Below are 19,209 nucleotides of genomic sequence, written 5' to 3' on the forward strand. Positions count from 1 at the left end.
CGTCCCGTCTGATTACCCGTCCGAGACAATCCGTCATCGTCACGTTACCCGTCGGGAGGCGGACGATGGAGAGAGAGGGAGAGGGAGAAAGAATAGACAGATATGCAAAAAATACTAGAGACAGGCAGAGAGAGAGAGAGAGAGAGAGAGAGAGAGAGAGAGAGAGAGAGAGAGAGGAATAAGAGAGGCGCTACGTGAATAGTTCGGAGAAGAGGAGATGGAGAAGGTGGAATTCAACATGGCGGACGATCTCCCGGGCTTCCTGCACGGGAAATAACCCTCCCCACCCCAACTCCCAATCCCCCCCTTCCAAATCTCCTTCTCCTTCCTCCGCCTTCCTCCTCCGCCGCGATCGCGATCTCCCCACAAACTCCCGCCGAAGCGAAGCCGATCTCCCCTCCTCAACCCCCGCAAGAAGACGACAATCCGAAGACGTCGCCTCGATCTTGATCTTGATCTTGATCTCCTCCCGCCTTGATCTTGATCCGAAGACCATCTCGCGGGAGTTTCTGACGCCGCCCGAATTGCAGGGCCGAATCACGACGATTGGAGGCGGATCGTGATCTTGATCCCAACCTGACTTCCTGCTTCTCTGATCTTCGAGAAATCCCTTGAGCTTCATCGCTTCCAAGACCTCTTCCAAGGTTTTTCTCCGCCGTTTTGGTTCTTTCTCCCGCGGCGCCTCTTCCAGCCCCATCAACCTGCCGATCAAATTAGGAGACGGAAGAGCTCGCCGTAAGAGTATCCTTCGGCGATGCCTATCTCTGATCGCCTTCTCTAGCTCTGCCACGCCATGGCTTGGTTCTTCTACCATCTCTTCCCCTGCTCTCCGGAGAGACTTCCGATAATCCCCTTACATCCCCCTCCTTTTCATCTCTCTCTAGAACACTCTTTCTCTTTCTAGAACACTGCGAGTACAAATTGAATGGTGATGGACAGCTGTGGGCCGAGAGACGGGCCCAATAACTTTTATTTTATGGGAAAGGACAAGTATGTCGGAATAAGCGTGTAGTCTCACGACAGACATCTGTTAGTCCTAATCGTCGTAGATAATAGACCTGAGGGTTACAGTTTTTTTTTTAACAATTTTTTTCTTCAATATTCTGATGGGAATCCGACTGTTTTGCGCAGATTAATAAAAAGGTGAAATTCGGAAGGCAACAAAATTGGGATTTTTTTTTTATGATCCATCAGACAGATAGAGGGAGCTAATCCATCTTTACTCTCTCGAGCTCGTTTATGATCTCCTCGAACTGCAGGGTTTGACCGGCGTGAGCGCATTGAATGAAAGAAATTAAGAAATAAAATCAGGGGTGAGGAATTTAAGAAATAAAATGGGTACCTTCAAGGTCTGGCCCAAGAAGTAATCGCCGTAGTTCTTGGTCGATTTGGGTTCCAACACTCGGATAATATCCTGCATTTAAAGTAGAAAATTTGGTCAATTTTTTTCCTCATCGAAAAATGGAATGAGTCGAGGGAAACATGCCTCGGCGATGCAGAAATCTATGTCGGCGTTGGAGACGATTTTTCCTTGACTATTTACATTGTGAGTTTTGTGCTTATACGTCATTAAGATGGTCCTGATAAACGAACAGATACCAGAGTTAAAAACAATAAAATAGGGAAAATTATTTAACCCTAAATTAAGATGGTTCGGTAAGATTAATAGCGAACTTGACCTTAGAGTTTGCTCGTCGACATCCATGTAGGCTGCCAGCTTAGACACAGAAATAGTCGAGTAGAGTTTCAAGAAGCTTCGCACGCTGGCCAGTAACTGCTGCTGTTTCACCTCATAGAGGAACAGTTTCAGCTGCAGCCTGTAGGCGTCCTGCAATAAATCGTTTGATTTTTTTAACAAATTAGATAGCAGACAATTACAGAACAGAACAGAACCCGATTCACTGTTTCTTGATACTTCAAAGATTGCGGGTAATGGGGAAATTTTCAAACCTGGTTATAGTTGGTTAGAGGCTCATCGTACACTGGGGCCGATGGGGTGATGAACTTGGGGCAAGCATAGGAGAAGAGTTCATCGTAAATACCGTATGCCTCGTCGTCAAATCTTTGCATTCTCAACATCTTGTCGTTGTACTTCTCTTTCAGCTGACTGAGAACGCTTTCGTCTACAAGTTTTGTTTGGGGGCACAGAGAGAGACAAATGGCCAGCAACGCGTACATCTGCTCATTCTTCTTCAAGATTTGATCGTATTGAGGAGATTTCTGATGATACTGCTTGGTCTTCAAAATATACAATAGGACCTTGTTGAACTCTTTGATTGCATCGACATACCTACCAAATCAGAAGAAATATTGAATAATAAAGAAGGAAATTCACACCTGATCAAGAAGAAAATAGACGTACCTTCGCAACATTAGACACGCAAAACCATAGTGATAGATCGTGGTTATGTGGCTTCCAATCACAATAGTGTAGACGCCATGCTGATTGATGTCAATTGGCGCAAGACATTTCAACCCAGTTTGATAATCTCCGAGTAAACAATGCACCCGCAGTAATCCTACCATGCTGTAGTAGCCCAAAACTTTTAAGACATTACTCCCCCCTTCATAATCATAACCGTCAGTAGACGTGAACACTTCCAGACCCTCTTTTTCTCGTTCTAAAATTTGATGTATCATGGATTTCTCTACAAGAGCTTGCAGGTAATTGAGAACGCCGTACACACTCCACGCCTGAAACAAGGAAAACATGAATTTGACCATTTATATTGTAATTTTAAGCCCAGACTGGCAAAAAAAGTACAAGAAATTTGAGTGTTTCTCAGGTGCTTTTTGTTCGACACATCGACAACCAAAAGTAGTACTGAAGGTAATGACTGAAAGAAAATCTGGGAAGTACGAATAGCTAACTTTCTTCATGAGGGTTCTTATAAAAGATTAGATATTATAAAAGAACCATTCTTGAAAAGATGATACCACAATGCAGTTTCTTTCTTCCTTCCCCTGGCACTGTAATTTTGATTCTCATATCAATCAGCTTCAAAAACTCACAATTCATTGCATTGTACGCAAAGTTCGAACCAATCCGAATTCTGAGATATCACCATCCCAAACCTGACCAGCATAATTAAGCATATCCCCATGAAACATTACGAGAACAACATGAGCGTCGACCAATGAGATCATAATGCGAAAACTAGCAGTGCGGCTACAACAATAACTAACGAAAAGCGCTTAAGACGGATAATAACACTAAAGCCATGATGAATTCTAAATAATTCGCACAATCGCCATCGCTTAACCATCATTGGAATTCTACCTGGTCGTATTGCCGGAGCAGCTGCAATTCTTCTTCAGTTCGACTCTTCAGCTTGGCCCGATACTGGCAATAAGACTGGAACTGGTACACAAACTCATCCACCATATCCCACAGCCACTGATTCGGAAGCTGCATATTCACAACGCCGTGAAGCACCACACCGAAGAGGCTACAGTAATTATCCCAGGATTCCAATCGCTGCTGAGCCGTAGGCGTCAGGCGCGCATATATATGCCTAAACCACATTTCCTTGTACAGAAGACAGAAAACGTGGTCGTTATCCACGTACGGCGCCACCGCCTCTACCGACGGCCATGGCGTATCCCGAAACATGCGTTCGCTCAATCTCTGGAAGCTTCCCTCGTACATCTGATGGATCTCGTAGACATTCCTCTCGCGGATGTGTCTGTACATATGAACGATGAACGTCTTCACCGAATCAGGTACGAAGTTGGGATCGTAGACCAGATCTGACGACTGCGACGAGGCCGGCCGGCGGCTGTCGTAGGGAAGATCGTCGTAGCCGTATGAAGCTCCTCCGTCCATTGCTGCAGAAATCGGAGCTCCTCGAGAACGAAGGAAGAGCACCACCGCGATGTTCTTCAATCCCGAGCCAGATTAGGGTTTTGAGAAAACGCAGGAGTTGCGCGCTATACATCTTCGCCGTCGGTTTGGAGGAAATCGTGTGCCGATCGACGGCTGGCGTGTTTCTAATATTTTATTTCTTTCCTGTTATTTTCCTCAAACATATTAATTAGATTCGCCTTAATTTGGAAGTAAGGATCGGCGATCCGATCTGATCGATCGAACTATTGGTGGATTAAAGCAGCACTTCGACCAATAGAAACTTGCCACGTGTATACGACGAACGACCGGTTCCGTCTGAGTTCGTCATCCGTCATCATCTGGATCGATAAACGGATGACTGAACGGAATGATAAACGAGGACGGATGACGGAAGTGTGGCTAATTTTTTCTAAAAATGGGATAATCATTTTTCAAAATACTAGTGGGGCCCGCTCGCAATGCTCGCGTGACATAGAGAGAGAAAGGTGAAAAGCAGGGCCGTTATCATCCTGAACTGAAAGTCTTGATGTTTGACAGGGCTCGTTGCGGAGATGAACTGAAGATGGGAAATTGATTTAGGAAAAACATTGTGGTGCTGAGGTGATATGTAATCCAGTAGATGCTGCTGAGTAATGGTCTTGGCATGCTGTGCTGAGCAATGTATTGTAGGCCCCAGTAGAGTCTAACGGAAAGCTGTCGCATTTAAATGATGAAAGAGAACTCCCTCAGCCTGACCTTCCACCTGAAAGGAAGGAAAGAACAAATAATTATGTGGATTGAGTTGGATGGAAATTGATGAGTTGGCTTTGAGAGGAAGACATGATTGAAAGAAGGAACCAAAGATCAGGGAAAATTTTGACTTGATTTTGGCTTGATTATAAATTGTAAATTTTGCCCAGTTTTCGACAGCGAAAAGTGTGATGACCCAACTGAGTAGACTGAATTGGGAGAACTCATGATTTCCGAGAGTGAAAAGAGAAAGTGCAAGATGACATTGAGTTAGATAAATGTGTATTTGAAGACGCATGTTGTTTAAAACAGCGAGGATAATTTATATCCTCCAACAAAGGAAATTCGTGGAGGATAATTTATATCTCCAAATGTGGTCTCCGACTGATCATTGAAGAACATATTTAGAGAAGAAACGACCAAAAAATCTAAACAGGTTATATTTGGAATATTATCCTCCACAATTTTACCGTTTATATCTTGCAATGTGGTAACCGCCTGATCACTAAGGACATATTAGAGCACTTGCAATCCCCAAAGTTCCACAGCCGCAGCCAAAATCCGCCACGATTTTACTGATTATACCTCAAGATGTGCTCTCCGCCTGATCATTAAAGAACACCTATTAGGAGAACAGACCACCAAAAAACCTGATTTTTTATTTATTTGTTGACAGAATTTTTCTCGTCCAGAATTTTCTGACAGAATTTTTCTCGTCCAGAATGCAAACGGGCATGAGAAAATCCACAGGGTTCATGACAAAACTAATCGAATAGCCAAAAACCAGGATTTTTTCGGAATTAACAGATCAAATCTTTAAGACTTTTAACAGAAAAATTGAAGAACACGTATTAGGAGAACAGACCACCAAAAAACCTGATTTTTATTTATTTGTTGACAGAAATTTTCTCGTCCAGAATTTGCTGACAGAATTTTTCTCGTCCAGAATGCAAACGGGCATGAGAAAATCCATAGGGTTCATGACAAAACTAATTGAATAGCCAAAAACCAGGATTTTTTCGGAATTAACCTTATCCTTTCACGTTCTAACGGCCATGAAAACACCACTTGACAAACAGATCTAGAGATAAGATCAAAAAATCAACCGTAAATAAAGGAAACAATCAGTCGATAGTCAAAATGGAAGGAACTGATGATAAGCGAGACATTACGGTGATGATCATTCTCAAAGCTATGATTCTGGCCAATACAGACATGCTTTGATTTGATCGGCATGAAATTATTTTTCTAGGATTTGCCTCCAATCAATTTTCTAGGATCCGCATGAAATCATTTTTCTGGCCATTACCGACACCTGGCCAATACCGACATGCTAGGATTAGACTCCAATTCCGCATAAAGGGTCATTTTTCTGGAGATTTGATCGGCATGAAACGGAAAATTTTCAATCGTAACAGAAAAATTGCGAGAGAGGAAGAGATAGCAGAGAGAGGGAGGTAGAGGTCAGGCGAGAGGGAAAGGAACTTGCTTGCACGATGAATGCAGATAAATCCAAAACAGTAAGGCCCAAAAAAAAGTAACTTGCTTGCACGCTTGATTATGACTCTTCTCAGGCCAAAAATCAGCTCCACTTGATCCCGGGCAGATAAAATTCTTAAAGATTTGATCGGCATGAAAGGGCATGAAACGAAATGAAACAAAAAATTTTCAATCCTAACAGAAAAATTGACCAGGTGGATCGTCAAAATAGAGAAACATGAATCTTACTCTCACAAAAAAAGAAAGTAACGTTGCACTGAATACGCAGAAACCTGGATTCGACTGGCCTCCAAATCCGCAGAAAGGGTCCTTTTTCTAATGATTTAACCGGCGTGAAATGGGAATTTTTCACTCGTTGTTGTAAAATCGACAGGAGGATCGTCGAAATGGGAAAACATGAATTATACACTCAGGAAAAAAGAAAATAATGTCGCCTTGAATACCCAAAAACCATAATTTGTCTGGCATCAAATTCCGAACAAAGGGTCATTTTTCTACCGATTGAAATGCTCACAATTTTAAAAAATTTTAAATTCAAAATTATTCGAAAATTTGAACAAAATTCGAAATTTCTCGCTGTTTTCTTGCTCATTTCAGCGATCTGTGAGGATTTGAATCGTTTCTTGCTCTAAACGAACGTTCCCGCTGATTTCTAGGTCATTTCGATCTCTATTCCATCGCGGAAGAGGAAATGAAGAGCGTGCATTTTGAATATTCTTACTCTTCTTTAGCTCATCTTAAGGAGCGTCGGATTCAAAATCTCTTCTCAATCATCGCAGATTTAATCGGATTTGCCAATTCAGACATTCTTGTTGGTTTCTAGCGACTGAAATATCTCCTTGACAGGATTGGTGGATCAGGAATCGACGTCCGCAGCAAATCGAGGGCGAGGAACAAAGCCTAAGATCGTTAAACTTGATCTATCTAAGATCAAGATCATTGATTTTTTACTGAAACTCGTTCTCAAATTCGGAACAAAGGGTCATCTTTCTAGCGATTTAACCGGCATAAAACAGAAACATTTAGCTCGGAACAGTGAAATCAGCCAGGCTTGACAAACAGACTGATGATAAGCGACTGATGACAAACAAAGAAACATATAGGAAGAAACTGATGATAAGCGAGACAATACCCTTTCACATTCACGTTCATTCTCGAAGCTATGATTCTGGCCAATACCCTTTCACGTTCAATGACATGCTTTGAATTTGGCCAATACCGTTCGTGATTTGAGAACGCAGCGGGAGAACGGGGCAGGAGACCGCGGCTGGGAGCGAGAGATGTGGAGATGTAAACGCTCAATGCTTTCATATTCCACAAAGCTGATGTAGATCCTTACAGTTAAGTTGAAGAAGAAAACCGTTCAGATTACCAGAAAACCGTTCAGGCGATCAGGGACGAAGTGGTGAAGCAGTCGCCCTACGCTCGGGCGATCAGGGACGTGGAGGACGAAGAAATCCGGAGCTTCTTCTACGGCATGTTCCCATGGCAGGTGATCTCCTTCCGCAGTTTCTGCTGATCGTATCCGCGAGCTTGGTCGGAGAGGGGCTGTTCTACCGCGCCGCGATCCAGGTCAGAAATCAAATCAAAAAAAAAAACCCGGAAAATTGGATTAGAATTGCGTTTAGGAAGCGATCGAAAACCCAAAGAGAACCAGAACGAAAAACATCAAGAAAACCCAAAGAGACCCAGAAAACCCAAAGCGAATGAATGAAAAACCCAAAGGGAATACCGTTCGAGATTTGAAGAAGACCGAGGAGAAGAGGCTGATGGTCTCTGTCATGCGAGAGATGGGAGGTCGATCGAGAAATGCTGTTTTTCGTTATGAGGAGAAGCTTGATCCGAGTAGAAGAGGCTGGGAGCGGGAGAAGAGGAGATTTGGAGATTTGGGGAGCGGGAGAAGCGAATGGAAAACCCAAAGCGAATTGGTGTTTTCTCTCTCTTCTCTCTCCCTCTCTTTCTCTCTTCTCTCTCCAACTCTTCTCAGCCAATCAGAGGCCAGAAGGGTACACGAATTTCCTTTATATATATAGAGATTAGTCAATACTGAGATATAAACTCATGGACTCTATGATTAACAGAATTGAGATAAAACTGATGTCTTTCACAATTAGCAGTCTAACGACGACATTAGTGACTACCATAAAGGCCGTCTGAGACAGACATGAGGACCGTTCTCGATACAGATGACGTGAAAGGACATGGACCGGGATAATGGTCGGCGGGAAATGGACCATCATCGACAGTGTGATGGCAACCATCATCACAGGGATTGTCACGGGACTGATGACGGAATGGTGACATGACAAATTAGGACAGATGACCACAGGAAGAAATCAAATGCCATGGACAGATGACTGAATGGACACCCGTAACAGATTAGTCAAAATTCATATTCCTCAACACAAAAATAGATTTTTTGTTATTGTCTGGTATGCCTCCCATGGAAAGAAGAGAGAGACAGAGAGAGAGCTCAGGGAGTTTCATAGAGTAGGGAAGCTTGAGAGAGATGACACTCAGGGCCATCTTCCTCCTCATCAGAGGAAAGAAGAGAGGAGCCAATCCAAGCTTTGAAACCTTCGTTGACCTGTCTCTCCATCTCGGGGGTCAACTCGTGGGCCGGGCCCAGCATCTCAAGCCCAATATCCCGGCCCGTCAATTCAGCCCTCCACATCATCCCCGTCCCTGCCACCGCCGCCTTCCGCCGGAGGACGAGGGCTGCGCCGCCATAGAGCAACGCCAGCCCCTGTGCAGACACCTCGTAGCACCAGAACAGTGGGACTGAGCAGCTGCTCCCCAGCGTGAGCAGGCTCGAACCCAGAAACAAGCCCAAGAGCCCGAAAACCAGGGCAAAGATCACGTTCAAAACGTAGAGGCAGTGAAGCCCACCTTTAAACACAATAATTTATAAAATTATGTAAATGAAATCAACAAAAAAAAACTAGATACACCAAACCCCCCGACTTAAATTAGTGATTGTAGTTTAGGTCTAGGATGAGAATTATCGACCTCTTTTCGATGAACAGAAGTTGTTTTCCACCAATTTCAGGCACCAGTGCCTCGACGAACGAGAACGTGCCACCGCCATTCCTAACAAGTTGGATGATAAGGTGATAAATAAGTACATGACCGAAGCAGAAGCTAATAAAGCATGAAAATATGGGAAAACATTAAGGTGGCAAGTGTTAGACCAATTTTCTTTACATATATATTTTCGAACAAGTGAAAGTTTTGCACGATTCTGTCCATCCTCGCTAGTCACGGAACGACAAGAACGCATCGGCAGCACATAACAGTTGAAAAATAACGAACTGTGGTGAGTTAAATCATACAAAATGTGCTTTACATAAGGTTGAAGAACAAAATTCAAGCCTCCCTTCGCGGGCTGCAAACCCTTGAAAGTTCTTCCCATTGAGTCCAGAATCTTTACACTTCGCTCAGCAAACCCCGTTCTAATCTTCTTAATCTACCTTAAGCGCAAGCAGAATTACGAAAAACAGGTAGAATTCACTAGTTTTTTTTTTTGAAAAAAGAATTCACTAGTAGTAATCCACACATTTTTATGTTCTGCGGCCATTCGACAAGCAATATTGATGTTCTCGTTTCTTCCCAAACGAATTCTCAGAATCCCAGAAAGCTCAATGTGGTAATCCAATCATATAATACAAGATCACTGTTTTTAAAGTCATTCGCGATGAAAAAACTTCGCGAAATTCTAATACAACGAAAGCAGATGCTGAAGACGAGGAAATTTACCTGCGAGCAGATATACGACTGAGACGAAGAAGATGATCACCGACGGGATGAACACAACCATCCAATAGTACTCCGCCGCCTCATCGTCTGTGAGGTAGAACGCTCCTGGGTATTGAGGAACATCCGATTCCCGCAAAGACAACGCCTGGAATCTCTTATCGTGGCAAAAAACCCTACGACCTGTTTCCCCAGGAAAGACAATGCTCATACTCAGTGACACGGCGACGACGACGGCGCAGCCAATGCAAGAAGCGAGCAACACAGATAGCGGCCTCTGGAGTCGACTCCACGCCTTCTCATCATCCCGAAGATTATCAAACTCGCGCTTTGGCATGAACGCCTGGCGGAGCGCGTCGCCGATCACCGCCATGGGAGGAAATTACCCGCAGACAAGCTATCGGCGAGATCGAATACAAATCATATCGACGAAATCATCGCAGCAAATACCTCTATCGGAAGATCTGGCTCGCAAATGAGATCTAAAACCCTAGCTTACGGCAACCGAAGAATCATCCTTCAGCCGATTTCGATACTTCCTCGTCCGCGGAGGTGAAATCTTCACGATCTTGCGCCTCTTTACAACTCTCGACGGTACTTATAGATAGATTTTTGGAATTATTTTAAAGAAAATCAAAATAAGTTCCACTGAAGATCGCCGTCCAAGAAGAGTAGGCCAAATCGACGGTTGCAAGGCCCTCCCGACATACTACAGACAAAATAAAGTAAAAAACCAACCAATCCGAGCTCATTTCCTGAAAGAACTCCCCTGAATCCACCTTCTCAGCGTCATAAAGGCATCGACAGTCCTGTATAGATGAAAAACGGTAGAAACAATCGAAATTATCAGGATTTTTTCGCGAATTAGAGAGATAAAGATGTCAAACTGTTGGAAATTCGCACGAAATGTTTTCAAATTAGAGAGAGATGGCGTGGTCATAAGTTTTCCCCTTCAAGTTCATGAGAAATTCCTCAACCTGAATTATTCTCATAACGAGGTGGGCTTCATATTTAAAAGGAAAATGCAGAGACGAAAAGGCCACTAGTGGGTTTACGAGAAGGGATAGATCGTAACACATTATTATCTCTGATAAGAAAACCAAATAAATCAGACGTCGTACTAAACAGAATCTGTTTCGTATGGATGTATCGGTTGAGAACATAGTTGGCCAAGCATGCAAATTTCAAATATTCATTTAGTTGACGGGAAAAGAACCTGTGAATTGAAGCGTGAGAAGGAAATTTAAGCGAGATGATATCAAGGAATGATTAAAATCTAGGTTTAAAACAGTTCTTCGTCGAGAAGTCACATTCTATGTTTCGAATAACAGATCATGAATTTCAGATAGTCATCGTACACCCACGCTCCCTTCAAAGTGTTTCAAAAAACTTATTTAAGGGAACTTCAAATGAATCATGCAGACAATTCAACTCGCCGAGAACAAGAAAGTGTTAACATGTGTCAATGTCTTGTACGTGGGAACAGAATAGTTATTTTTTTAAAGAAAAAAGGGGAAATCACCCTGAATCTGTGATCAACCTAGTAGTTATATATATATATATATATAATATTTACACGTGTTACACATATGATCGTAATCAAGTCCCTCCCCATTCAGGTCTTTCTAAGCCAGCCTGCAAAAAGACCCTCCACGTCGTGAATGACACCGTCTTTTGAAGCTATCCTTCCCATGGAAATCATCTCGTTATGATGCAACCAGATGGCCGATACCCTCCACATTCCGTCAAAGAACATATGAAATTTTCTTTATAGATATATGTCTGGGAATACTCTATTCCCTGAAGGTTCTCATGATAAGTCTTTGCCATAGTAGCAGCCAACCAAAAATTCACACTTTTATGGTGTATGAAATAGAGTAGTTCTTTTGTTTTTTCCCTTTGTCTCCACCTCTTCACCTGTCAACAAGGGTTTGATACAGGAGTAGGCTGCGTCCTCACCTCATGTTATTTGACATAAACTACCATACAGAAAATTATCAAAACATTAAAATAAGATCAACCAGTCATCCGTATTCGAAGAGGTTTCACACCTGTTCCTCTTTCCGTGTCAAGAAAAAGAATAGCCAGATAATCCAATGTAATGTGGGAAAGAGAACCATCAACATTAAAAAATGATGGTTCCCATGAGGATGAGCCATTCAAGGTGATAACATCAATGCAATTCCAAAAGCTATCGAAAGAGACAAAAATGGAAAATCAATTAGGAAGCGATCCTAACAACAATAATAAATTTGAATATGAAAGCAAACAGGCTGCATGAATTTTCAGCTTCAGGAACATTCTACCGGCCGTGACGAAATTTCTGAAGACGTTACCTTGCGGGATCAAACCCCAGCTCTGGGATTCTGCCGAGAGGACCGACTGGAGACGAGCAGAAGCAATTGCACTGTGCAAAGGCAACATCGACTCCAAACAACTCAATTCCGCAGGAAGTCTATTCCAAATCATTCACCGCATCAGCATAACATCACATACAGTGTGAAAATCAATGCATATAGATAAAAAAAAAGAAAAAAAGGAAAAGACGATGAGCACAGTCGCATGCCTGATGATACTACGAGAAATGCGCCTTGTTTTTGAGGAAATTTCAGAGAATGATCTTGAAGAAGGAGAGGCCGAAGCTCCATCTACGAGCATACTCCTGCAAGATTTGAGCGCTACCGAGAGTGTTCTAGCCGGCCCCCCATGTCGGAAAAGGGCACCCGCAGCAGCAGTCATCTTCCGGAACGCTCTCAGAGTGGGAGCCCTCGCTCTCCAAGATCTTCCAAGCAACCCTTCTCAGAGGCCCATCGGCCGTCCATTTTCTAATTTATAATCCAACGGCTCTTATTCCTACAAAAATTAGAGAAACAATTCATCAATTAATTTCTCCCCAAAAAATCGAAATAAATATTTTGACTCCAGATTATAAATGGGTTTGATCTTATTTGGAAAATAGGCGTTTTAAACCGGGGAAGAACTTCAGATTGACAGAAATATATGCCCTTGTAGATCATTCTTCAAGTCTTGCCTGGACTCCTCGGGAAGTCGTCCGAATTGCAGATCAGCTCGGGTTATCATAATCGTGAGTTATTGTTTGATGGTTCTTCTGTTTGCATGCGGATCTTGATTTCTCTCCCGCGATTAGGTCAATGTTTCCTGCGCGATCCGGATCATTTGACTTGAATCTCTCGTTGAATTTCGATTCCTGGATTCATCGTTCAATGTCGTATGGTTACGATTACGCGGAAGTATTGGGTGCGGGAGGAGAGTTGCGTTGCCTTTCTCGGTTGTGCGTGGAATTGTAGCCTTTCTACGAATTTACTCTCTTTGCCCTTTTCCGTATCACCATTTCCAAGGAGACGATTTCCTCTATGGGGATTATAATCCGAAGTACTCGTGATGTGATTCTACGTTTTCGCCGTTGAAGTTTTGTTCGAATCATGAATAATTCTATAAACTATTGAAATATATTGGCGATTCAAGGAAACGTCCTTAATTTTGTTGTAAAAAGTTCAGAAGATAAATTTCTCTACGGATCTTTGTCGAGCCAAGGAATAGTTTTTTGGCATAAAATCTAAGCCTACTTGGGCGTCACGCTTTCCCATATGCCTGCCGTTATATCATCCATTGAGCTTGAAATATTTGCTCCAGTCTGAAGGGAAGGTCACTACTCTCGGATATTATCTGCGGCAATATCCCTCTCGCGAAGCTATGCAGGTTCGATCATTATTCTAAAAGTTCTTACTTGCAGTGCCTCTCTTAGGAAACCTATCAATCTTCAATATCCCTGATTAATGGTGAAATGCAGAATACTGGCTATATCATCCGTAAGAATTATTCCTGAGAAATAGAAACATTGTTCAGAGATATTTATTTACGATTTAATCGTTACTTATCGTTCGAGTTACTTACTGAACCTCGTTTTTTAATTAAATTTAAACGTCTGGTGGTTTCACCAAGTATAGTTATTTGCGATAAATTGCCAGAAATTTGTATTTTTTATTTTTGACATATTGCGAGAAGCATTGTTTGAATGATAATTGATTTTATTTCGGAAAATATTTGTCTCCTACCATAAAAGTACTCGTTGAAAAATCAAGTTAACAGATGTAAACATTTTTATTTCTCTGGATTTCCCACGAGCTTTATCAAAGCGTCTTATGGACGTTTACAAAACCTTGCTTCTATGAATTTTATGGGGCCAAATTTTTCTCGAGGTTCTAGCTCGATAGATAAGATACGTATCTGATCCTTATATTTGTTTTTAGAAAAGTGCGTTTCTGATCCTTATAATGTGTCTATGATAGTCCAATCGGAGATTCATGTCGTTTACAGGTACAAAAAAATGAAAACCGTAGCTAGTGGGGAGAAAAGTTATGAGTACTTATCTATGACGTTAATTGAAGAGAGAAACTGAGAAACAGGTTTAAGCGTAGACATCATCATTTGTTCTAGTACATATAAGTTTATCTGGACATTGTGGTTTTAGATAAAATAAATTTGTGCCGTCGAGTGCACGGAATAGTACTTTTCTTTTATAGTTGCTCTTTTTCTTCGTATCAATATACAGCATCCACCCCTAGCTGCATTAGGTCTTAACAGGGTAGTTATGCAGGCGTCAAGAGCAAGGCTATTCAAAGAATACAAGGAAGTACAGAGAGAGAAATCCGTCGATCCTGATATTCAGTTAATTTGTGATGATTCTAACATATTCAAGTGGACAGCTTTGATAAAGGTGGGCCAATTTCTCTCGGGTCTTCTTTTGGAATATTTGCTTGATTTGTTGTTTAATATTCTCATCGATGTCCAGGGTCCTTCAGAAACACCTTATGAAGGCGGTGTATTTCAGTTGGCTTTTGCCATTCCTGAGCAGTACCCTTTGTTGCCTCCTCAAGTGCGGTTCTTGACAAAAATCTTTCATCCAAATGTACATTTTAAGGTGGAAAATCTAACTTATTCATCATAATCCTTTCAAATCTAACTTATTCTCCTTTTTCCTTGAGAGGAAACATCATATGAAAACTGTTGTCGTGGGCGTCTATCACGTCTATCTGCCAGCTCATCTATATTTATTTCTCTATTTTTGTTCTATCTGATTCGGTTCTTCTACAGACGGGAGAGATCTGTTTGGATATCTTGAAGAATGCTTGGAGCCCTGCATGGACACTCCAGTCTGTTTGCAGAGCTATAATTGCATTAATGGCTCATCCAGAGCCTGATAGTCCTCTCAACTGTGACTCGGGTCAGTCAAAGTTTATCTAAATGTTGAATGACATGATAATAAATTAACTTCTTAACATTACACTTTATTACCTTTTATTTTTACGCAATGAATAAGAATGGTACTTGAATTTCGCCTTGTGTTTTTCTTGCTGCAATTAGCATAATAAGGGTCCTGTTCCATTTTAAGCCGATTTTATTTTGGCAAGTGAGCTTTTTTGAGGTTTAAGAATTGATTTATTCTTCAGATCTGTAATCAGGCTCTGCATAAAAAATTTTCCTTGTAAAGTAGCCCTTGGAACCTAGAAGATCTTGTTCGAATGAAGTTAGACTTGATTCTGAGCACAAGCCTTTCATCTTTGCCTAAAATTTTAGCACGAAGCGATTACAAGTTTCATTTGTGTAATTACTCTGCTTATGGAGAAAGAGAGAAGAAAAAATCGACTTTCATAGAATCTGATTGCATACTTGACGATTTCTGGAAGGAAATGAAAGGCAGCAGTATCAAAATGGGTTGGATCCTTTCCCTTAAAAAAGGGTGAAACCATGGTATTTTTTAGTCTCACAAACGCATATTTATGCACAAAACCCCGTAATGGAGTTTATGAATGGGTTACTCTTCCTATCAGGTGTTGAGTTTGATAGGATCCTTGAGAGGATCCTCAACCTATCTAGGGGTAGTTTCGTCATGTAGCCCATAGGGGCATTTCAGTCATTTGGCAAATATGTATTTCCTTCAAATGGGGATGCCCTCTCTTTAGGAGGGCAGCCAAGAAGAAGTAGATTGAAGTAAGGTCTTCTTGTCTCCCTCTAGGTCTGGTTTCTCTCTCTCCCTCTACGATCCCCGTCCTTCGTGATCGTCTCTACTTCACTGCATCTTCAGGCGGCTTGTCCTTGGCCGATCCCTACCCCCCTCTGCTCGGCCTCCTCTCCGATCCTTCCTGTTTCACCTTTCTACCCCGGGAACTTCTACTCGCCTCGCCCTTTACCGTCCCTCCGATACGAGCCTAGATCCAGGTTCGTGTCAGAGTCCCAAGGAGAGAACTCAGCAGTTTGGTATGAGTTTCTGATAATAATCTGTTATACTAGATAGTGGACTAACGTATGAATTATAACCGCTAACCCTTATCTTGCTTTTTGCTTTTTGAGATATCGTTGCAACTGGTATGATTGTTTTGTTTTCTCCCCAGTTCAAAGAAAAGTATTCAAACATATAGGGGAGGAAAGAGACACTAAGACTATCCTGTTCCGTGATTTCTGATCATAAAAAGAACGTCGAGTCTTGAATTTGGAATTTCATTATATTTTTTCTCCGATTTGATTCGTCCTTTTATATCATTTCTTTTACTTAATGAAGCATTCAATGGTTGCAGGCAATCTTCTTCGTTCTGGAGATGTCAGAGGTTTCCGGTCCATGGCCAGGATGTACACTAAACTCGCTGCAATGCCGAAGAAAGGATGATAATCTCCTCCGGTGAGAACATTTACTACGCGCTAATCAGCTCGCATTTCATGTTTTGGTCTTTCAAGTTATCTTTCAATCTCTTGCTATTTTTATGATAATGCAGATTATATGACTAAATAAAGCAAAAACCCAAAGTTAAGGAAACACTTCGGCATGCTGCGAAGGATATCATCCACTGGCTTTGGTCTCACTTAATTAATGTTTTACTTTTTGAGTTCGTGGAACACTGATGCATATAATCAAGGTATCTACCTGCAATGTATTTTCTTCAGAATCGTCGATAAATTTTATGAAAATCAGGACAGAAACCATGACACTTGTTACTCAGGAAGGATATTCACATGAAAGTAGTAAATATTTTGGATGTGGTTTCAATGTTCCGTGCTGGATAAAACGTTAACTGCTGTAATAGGTTAGTAGGTATCATGAAAGGATAGGATGACAGGATCGATTTACAAAAACCTGTGATTGGAAGTTGGAAGCTGGTAATTCATAAAACTTTATGGTACAGAACGTCATAATATTCTGCATTCTTGATGTTGAAACATGTAAAAAATAGAAACAGATTAGTCATTCATCGAGAACAGTGAATGATGAAGAATGGTGATTTATCCTCCGCAGCTCAATTTTTTTTCATTTCCTACTTAAAAGCTAATGTGACAATATAATGCTGTATTTTCTTGGTTCCTTATAAGAAGATGAGAGTATCCGACAAAAACGGTTCAATCAGGTTTCATTATAGATATTAGAGGAAGACAGACGAATGCGAGGTCACGAGATGGATGAAACACCACCTGCCCCCATCATGACAAACATAATATTGTGAACGTGGAAAATATTTAATGCAAGACTGAATAATAAAAATGATCGGATTTTTAGATTCAAGACATTTAATCCCGTCTTCTTGACATCAGGGACATTAGCAATTGAACATTTCCCATATTCAAGAATCAATACTCACTTCTTGTAAAAATCGTAAAATCAAGAGAGTAAAACAAATCTTATTTACACTGGAGAAGTCACTATTCAATTTTTATCTCAGCTTGATACGAAACGTATTGGATGAGTAAAATATTCAATTTTTTCATTTCAATGATTCTACAATTACGTCGGTAGCAACCAACATTTGAAGATTGTATCTGAGTAACAGATCATTATTATGTGTAAGAGCATAATTATTATGTAATATTGCATCAAAATTTTGATAAGAACCCAATTCTATTATTAGTCAACAATAGGGGATGACAGCTGTCATCCATCACGTCACATGTCACGGTGACAGAAACGTGACAGATGACGTAACGGTGACGAAAATAGGGGCCCATGACGGTGACAGTGGCGAACTCGCCGTGACGGTGAAGTGATGGTGACAGGGGGCTTCGGACGCGTGACATGAAACGACCGTCACAGATGATGGCCATGACAGATTTTTTAAAACATGTCCTCCAAATCTGTCCATGGACGCGTAACGTGGCCGGGGGATCCTCTCTCGCCTGCCAAACCTGTCCATGGACGAGGCCCAGCTCGAGGCCAAGAAGGTCATGCTCGGCTGCATTGACGCACAGCTGAAGAAGACCCGCGTCAGCCCGAGCGAGATCGGCCTCCTGGTCGTCAACTGCAGCCTCTTCAACCCACGCCCTCCCTCGCCTCCGTGATTATCAACCTCTACAAGATGCGAGAGGACGCGAAGAGCTTCAACCTAGGCGGGATGGGGTGCAGTGTGGGCCTCATCTCCATCGACCTCACCCGGGACCTCCTCCAGGCGAACTCTAATTCCCTGGTGCTGGTCGTCAGCATGGAGAACATCACCCTCAACTGGTACTTTGGCAACAACTGGTCCATGCTATTGCCCAACTGCATCTTCTGTAATGGGCGGAGCCGCAAACCTGCTCTCCAACCGTGTCGCAAACCGGTCCCGCGCCAAGTACCAATTCTCACTCATGGTCCGAACCCACAAGGGCACCGATGACCGCTCCTACAACTGGGTCAACTAGAGGGAGGACAGCACGGGGAAGCTCGATGTCTCCCTGGCGAAGGAGCTGATGGCTGTGGCCGGGGAGGCGCTGACCACCAACATAACCATGCTGGGGCCGCTGGTTCTGCCCCTGGCCAAGCAAGCTAAGTTCTTGGGCATGCTCGTGGCTCGGAAGGTCTTCAAGATGAGGCATGTGAGGCCCTACGTGCCCGACTTCAAGAAGGCGTTCCAGCACTTCCGCATCCACGCCGGCAGGCGGGTCATGCTGGACGAGCTGCAGAATAACCTCCGACTCCAGGAATGGCACATGAAGCTAGGGTTGTTTTTCACGTCACACTTGACGGTGGCACCATCCGGTGACGAGGACGTGATGGGACGCCACACGGATGGACGCGTGACGCAAGCGTGATGGTTTTTTTTCAAAATACTAGGATGTGTGACGGGACGATGACGTGACAAAAGTTTCATCACATCACCGTCCATCACGTATCGTCATCCGTTTCGTAATGTATGGGACGTCACGTCCCGGACGTGCTGTTCCCTAGTCAACAAGGAGAGAATCCCTGTCCTTAGGGCTGTGTTGATGATTTTGAGATGAGGGGCACATTCAGCGTTTGGGGAAGGAACGTAAGATTCAGTCCAGAAAAGGGGGAAAAAGAAGACGGGAAGCAAGCCGAGCGAAGGATTGCTGCACTGAAAATGAGATGCTGACTCCGC

The 19,209-nt window shown here is 42.5% G+C and overlaps 4 protein-coding genes and 1 pseudogene across 7 annotated transcripts; 2 read left to right on the forward strand and 3 right to left on the reverse strand.

The window, feature by feature from the left end:
- Positions 1-1,119: 1,119 nt before the first annotated feature.
- Positions 1,120-3,894, reverse strand: LOC144701144 (RNA polymerase I-associated factor PAF67). Its single transcript, XM_078572872.1, has 7 exons — positions 3,281-3,894; positions 2,363-2,694; positions 1,951-2,290; positions 1,680-1,828; positions 1,487-1,580; positions 1,343-1,414; positions 1,120-1,253 (listed from the first exon to the last, which is right to left on the reverse strand). Exons 1-7 carry the CDS (start codon positions 3,824-3,826, stop codon positions 1,209-1,211), a joined length of 1,578 nt encoding a protein of 525 aa, XP_078428998.1. The 5' UTR covers positions 3,827-3,894; the 3' UTR covers positions 1,120-1,208.
- Positions 3,895-4,325: 431 nt separating this feature from the next.
- On the reverse strand, positions 4,326-10,393 carry LOC144701145 (uncharacterized). 3 transcript variants are annotated; one of them, XM_078572874.1, is made up of 7 exons: positions 9,833-10,393; positions 9,086-9,166; positions 7,809-8,965; positions 7,449-7,624; positions 7,209-7,343; positions 5,047-5,180; positions 4,326-4,589 (listed from the first exon to the last, which is right to left on the reverse strand). In XM_078572874.1, exons 1-3 carry the CDS (start codon positions 10,200-10,202, stop codon positions 8,550-8,552), a joined length of 867 nt encoding a protein of 288 aa, XP_078429000.1. In that variant the 5' UTR covers positions 10,203-10,393; the 3' UTR covers positions 4,326-4,589; positions 5,047-5,180; positions 7,209-7,343; positions 7,449-7,624; positions 7,809-8,549. The 3 variants fall into 3 exon arrangements, with proteins under 3 accessions (XP_078429000.1, XP_078428999.1, XP_078429001.1); XM_078572873.1 differs by having other exon boundaries at positions 7,449-7,629; XM_078572875.1 differs by having other exon boundaries at positions 7,416-7,629.
- A 31-nt stretch (positions 10,394-10,424) lies between these two features.
- Positions 10,425-12,606, reverse strand: LOC144701147 (uncharacterized). The gene is made up of 3 exons (XM_078572876.1): positions 12,396-12,606; positions 12,166-12,284; positions 10,425-10,638 (listed from the first exon to the last, which is right to left on the reverse strand). Exons 1-3 carry the CDS (start codon positions 12,566-12,568, stop codon positions 10,619-10,621), a joined length of 312 nt encoding a protein of 103 aa, XP_078429002.1. The 5' UTR covers positions 12,569-12,606; the 3' UTR covers positions 10,425-10,618.
- A 169-nt stretch (positions 12,607-12,775) lies between these two features.
- Positions 12,776-16,828, forward strand: PEX4 (peroxin4). 2 transcript variants are annotated; one of them, XM_078572878.1, is made up of 7 exons: positions 12,776-12,914; positions 13,484-13,549; positions 14,448-14,567; positions 14,643-14,771; positions 14,945-15,074; positions 16,426-16,526; positions 16,621-16,828. In XM_078572878.1, exons 2-6 carry the CDS (start codon positions 13,544-13,546, stop codon positions 16,512-16,514), a joined length of 474 nt encoding a protein of 157 aa, XP_078429004.1. In that variant the 5' UTR covers positions 12,776-12,914; positions 13,484-13,543; the 3' UTR covers positions 16,515-16,526; positions 16,621-16,828. The 2 variants fall into 2 exon arrangements, with proteins under 2 accessions (XP_078429004.1, XP_078429005.1); XM_078572879.1 differs by lacking the exons at positions 12,776-12,914; positions 13,484-13,549 and having other exon boundaries at positions 14,442-14,567.
- Positions 16,829-17,986: 1,158 nt separating this feature from the next.
- LOC144701423 (3-ketoacyl-CoA synthase 1 pseudogene) lies at positions 17,987-18,901 on the forward strand (annotated as a pseudogene).
- The last annotated feature ends 308 nt before the right edge of the window (positions 18,902-19,209 follow it).

Source organism: Wolffia australiana, chromosome 3 (genome assembly GCF_029677425.1).
Source record: "Wolffia australiana isolate 7733 chromosome 3, ASM2967742v1".
Taxonomy (NCBI): Eukaryota; Viridiplantae; Streptophyta; class Magnoliopsida; order Alismatales; family Araceae; genus Wolffia; species Wolffia australiana.

Coding starts and splice junctions, on each gene's coding strand:
- LOC144701144 (XM_078572872.1), bottom strand. CDS start 3,826: ATGGACGGAGGAGCTTCATACGGCTACGACGATCTTCCCTACGACAGC. Junction 2,695..3,280: donor TGCTCCGGCAATACGACCAG/GTAGAATTCCAA, acceptor TCCTTGTTTCAG/GCGTGGAGTGTGTACGGCGT. Junction 1,254..1,342: donor TCTTGGGCCAGACCTTGAAG/GTACCCATTTTA, acceptor CAAACCCTGCAG/TTCGAGGAGATCATAAACGA.
- PEX4 (XM_078572878.1), top strand. Junction 14,568..14,642: donor AGTGGACAGCTTTGATAAAG/GTGGGCCAATTT, acceptor ATCGATGTCCAG/GGTCCTTCAGAAACACCTTA. Junction 14,772..14,944: donor ATCCAAATGTACATTTTAAG/GTGGAAAATCTA, acceptor GTTCTTCTACAG/ACGGGAGAGATCTGTTTGGA.
- LOC144701145 (XM_078572874.1), bottom strand. CDS start 10,202: ATGGCGGTGATCGGCGACGCGCTCCGCCAGGCGTTCATGCCAAAGCGC. Junction 9,167..9,832: donor AGTCGTATATCTGCTCGCAG/GTAAATTTCCTC, acceptor CCAACTTGTTAG/GAATGGCGGTGGCACGTTCT. Junction 8,966..9,085: donor CTTCTGTTCATCGAAAAGAG/GTCGATAATTCT, acceptor TTGTGTTTAAAG/GTGGGCTTCACTGCCTCTAC.
- LOC144701147 (XM_078572876.1), bottom strand. CDS start 12,568: ATGACTGCTGCTGCGGGTGCCCTTTTCCGACATGGGGGGCCGGCTAGA. Junction 12,285..12,395: donor ATTTCTCGTAGTATCATCAG/GCATGCGACTGT, acceptor GATTTGGAATAG/ACTTCCTGCGGAATTGAGTT. Junction 10,639..12,165: donor CTGGGGTTTGATCCCGCAAG/GTAACGTCTTCA, acceptor TCATCTATACAG/GACTGTCGATGCCTTTATGA.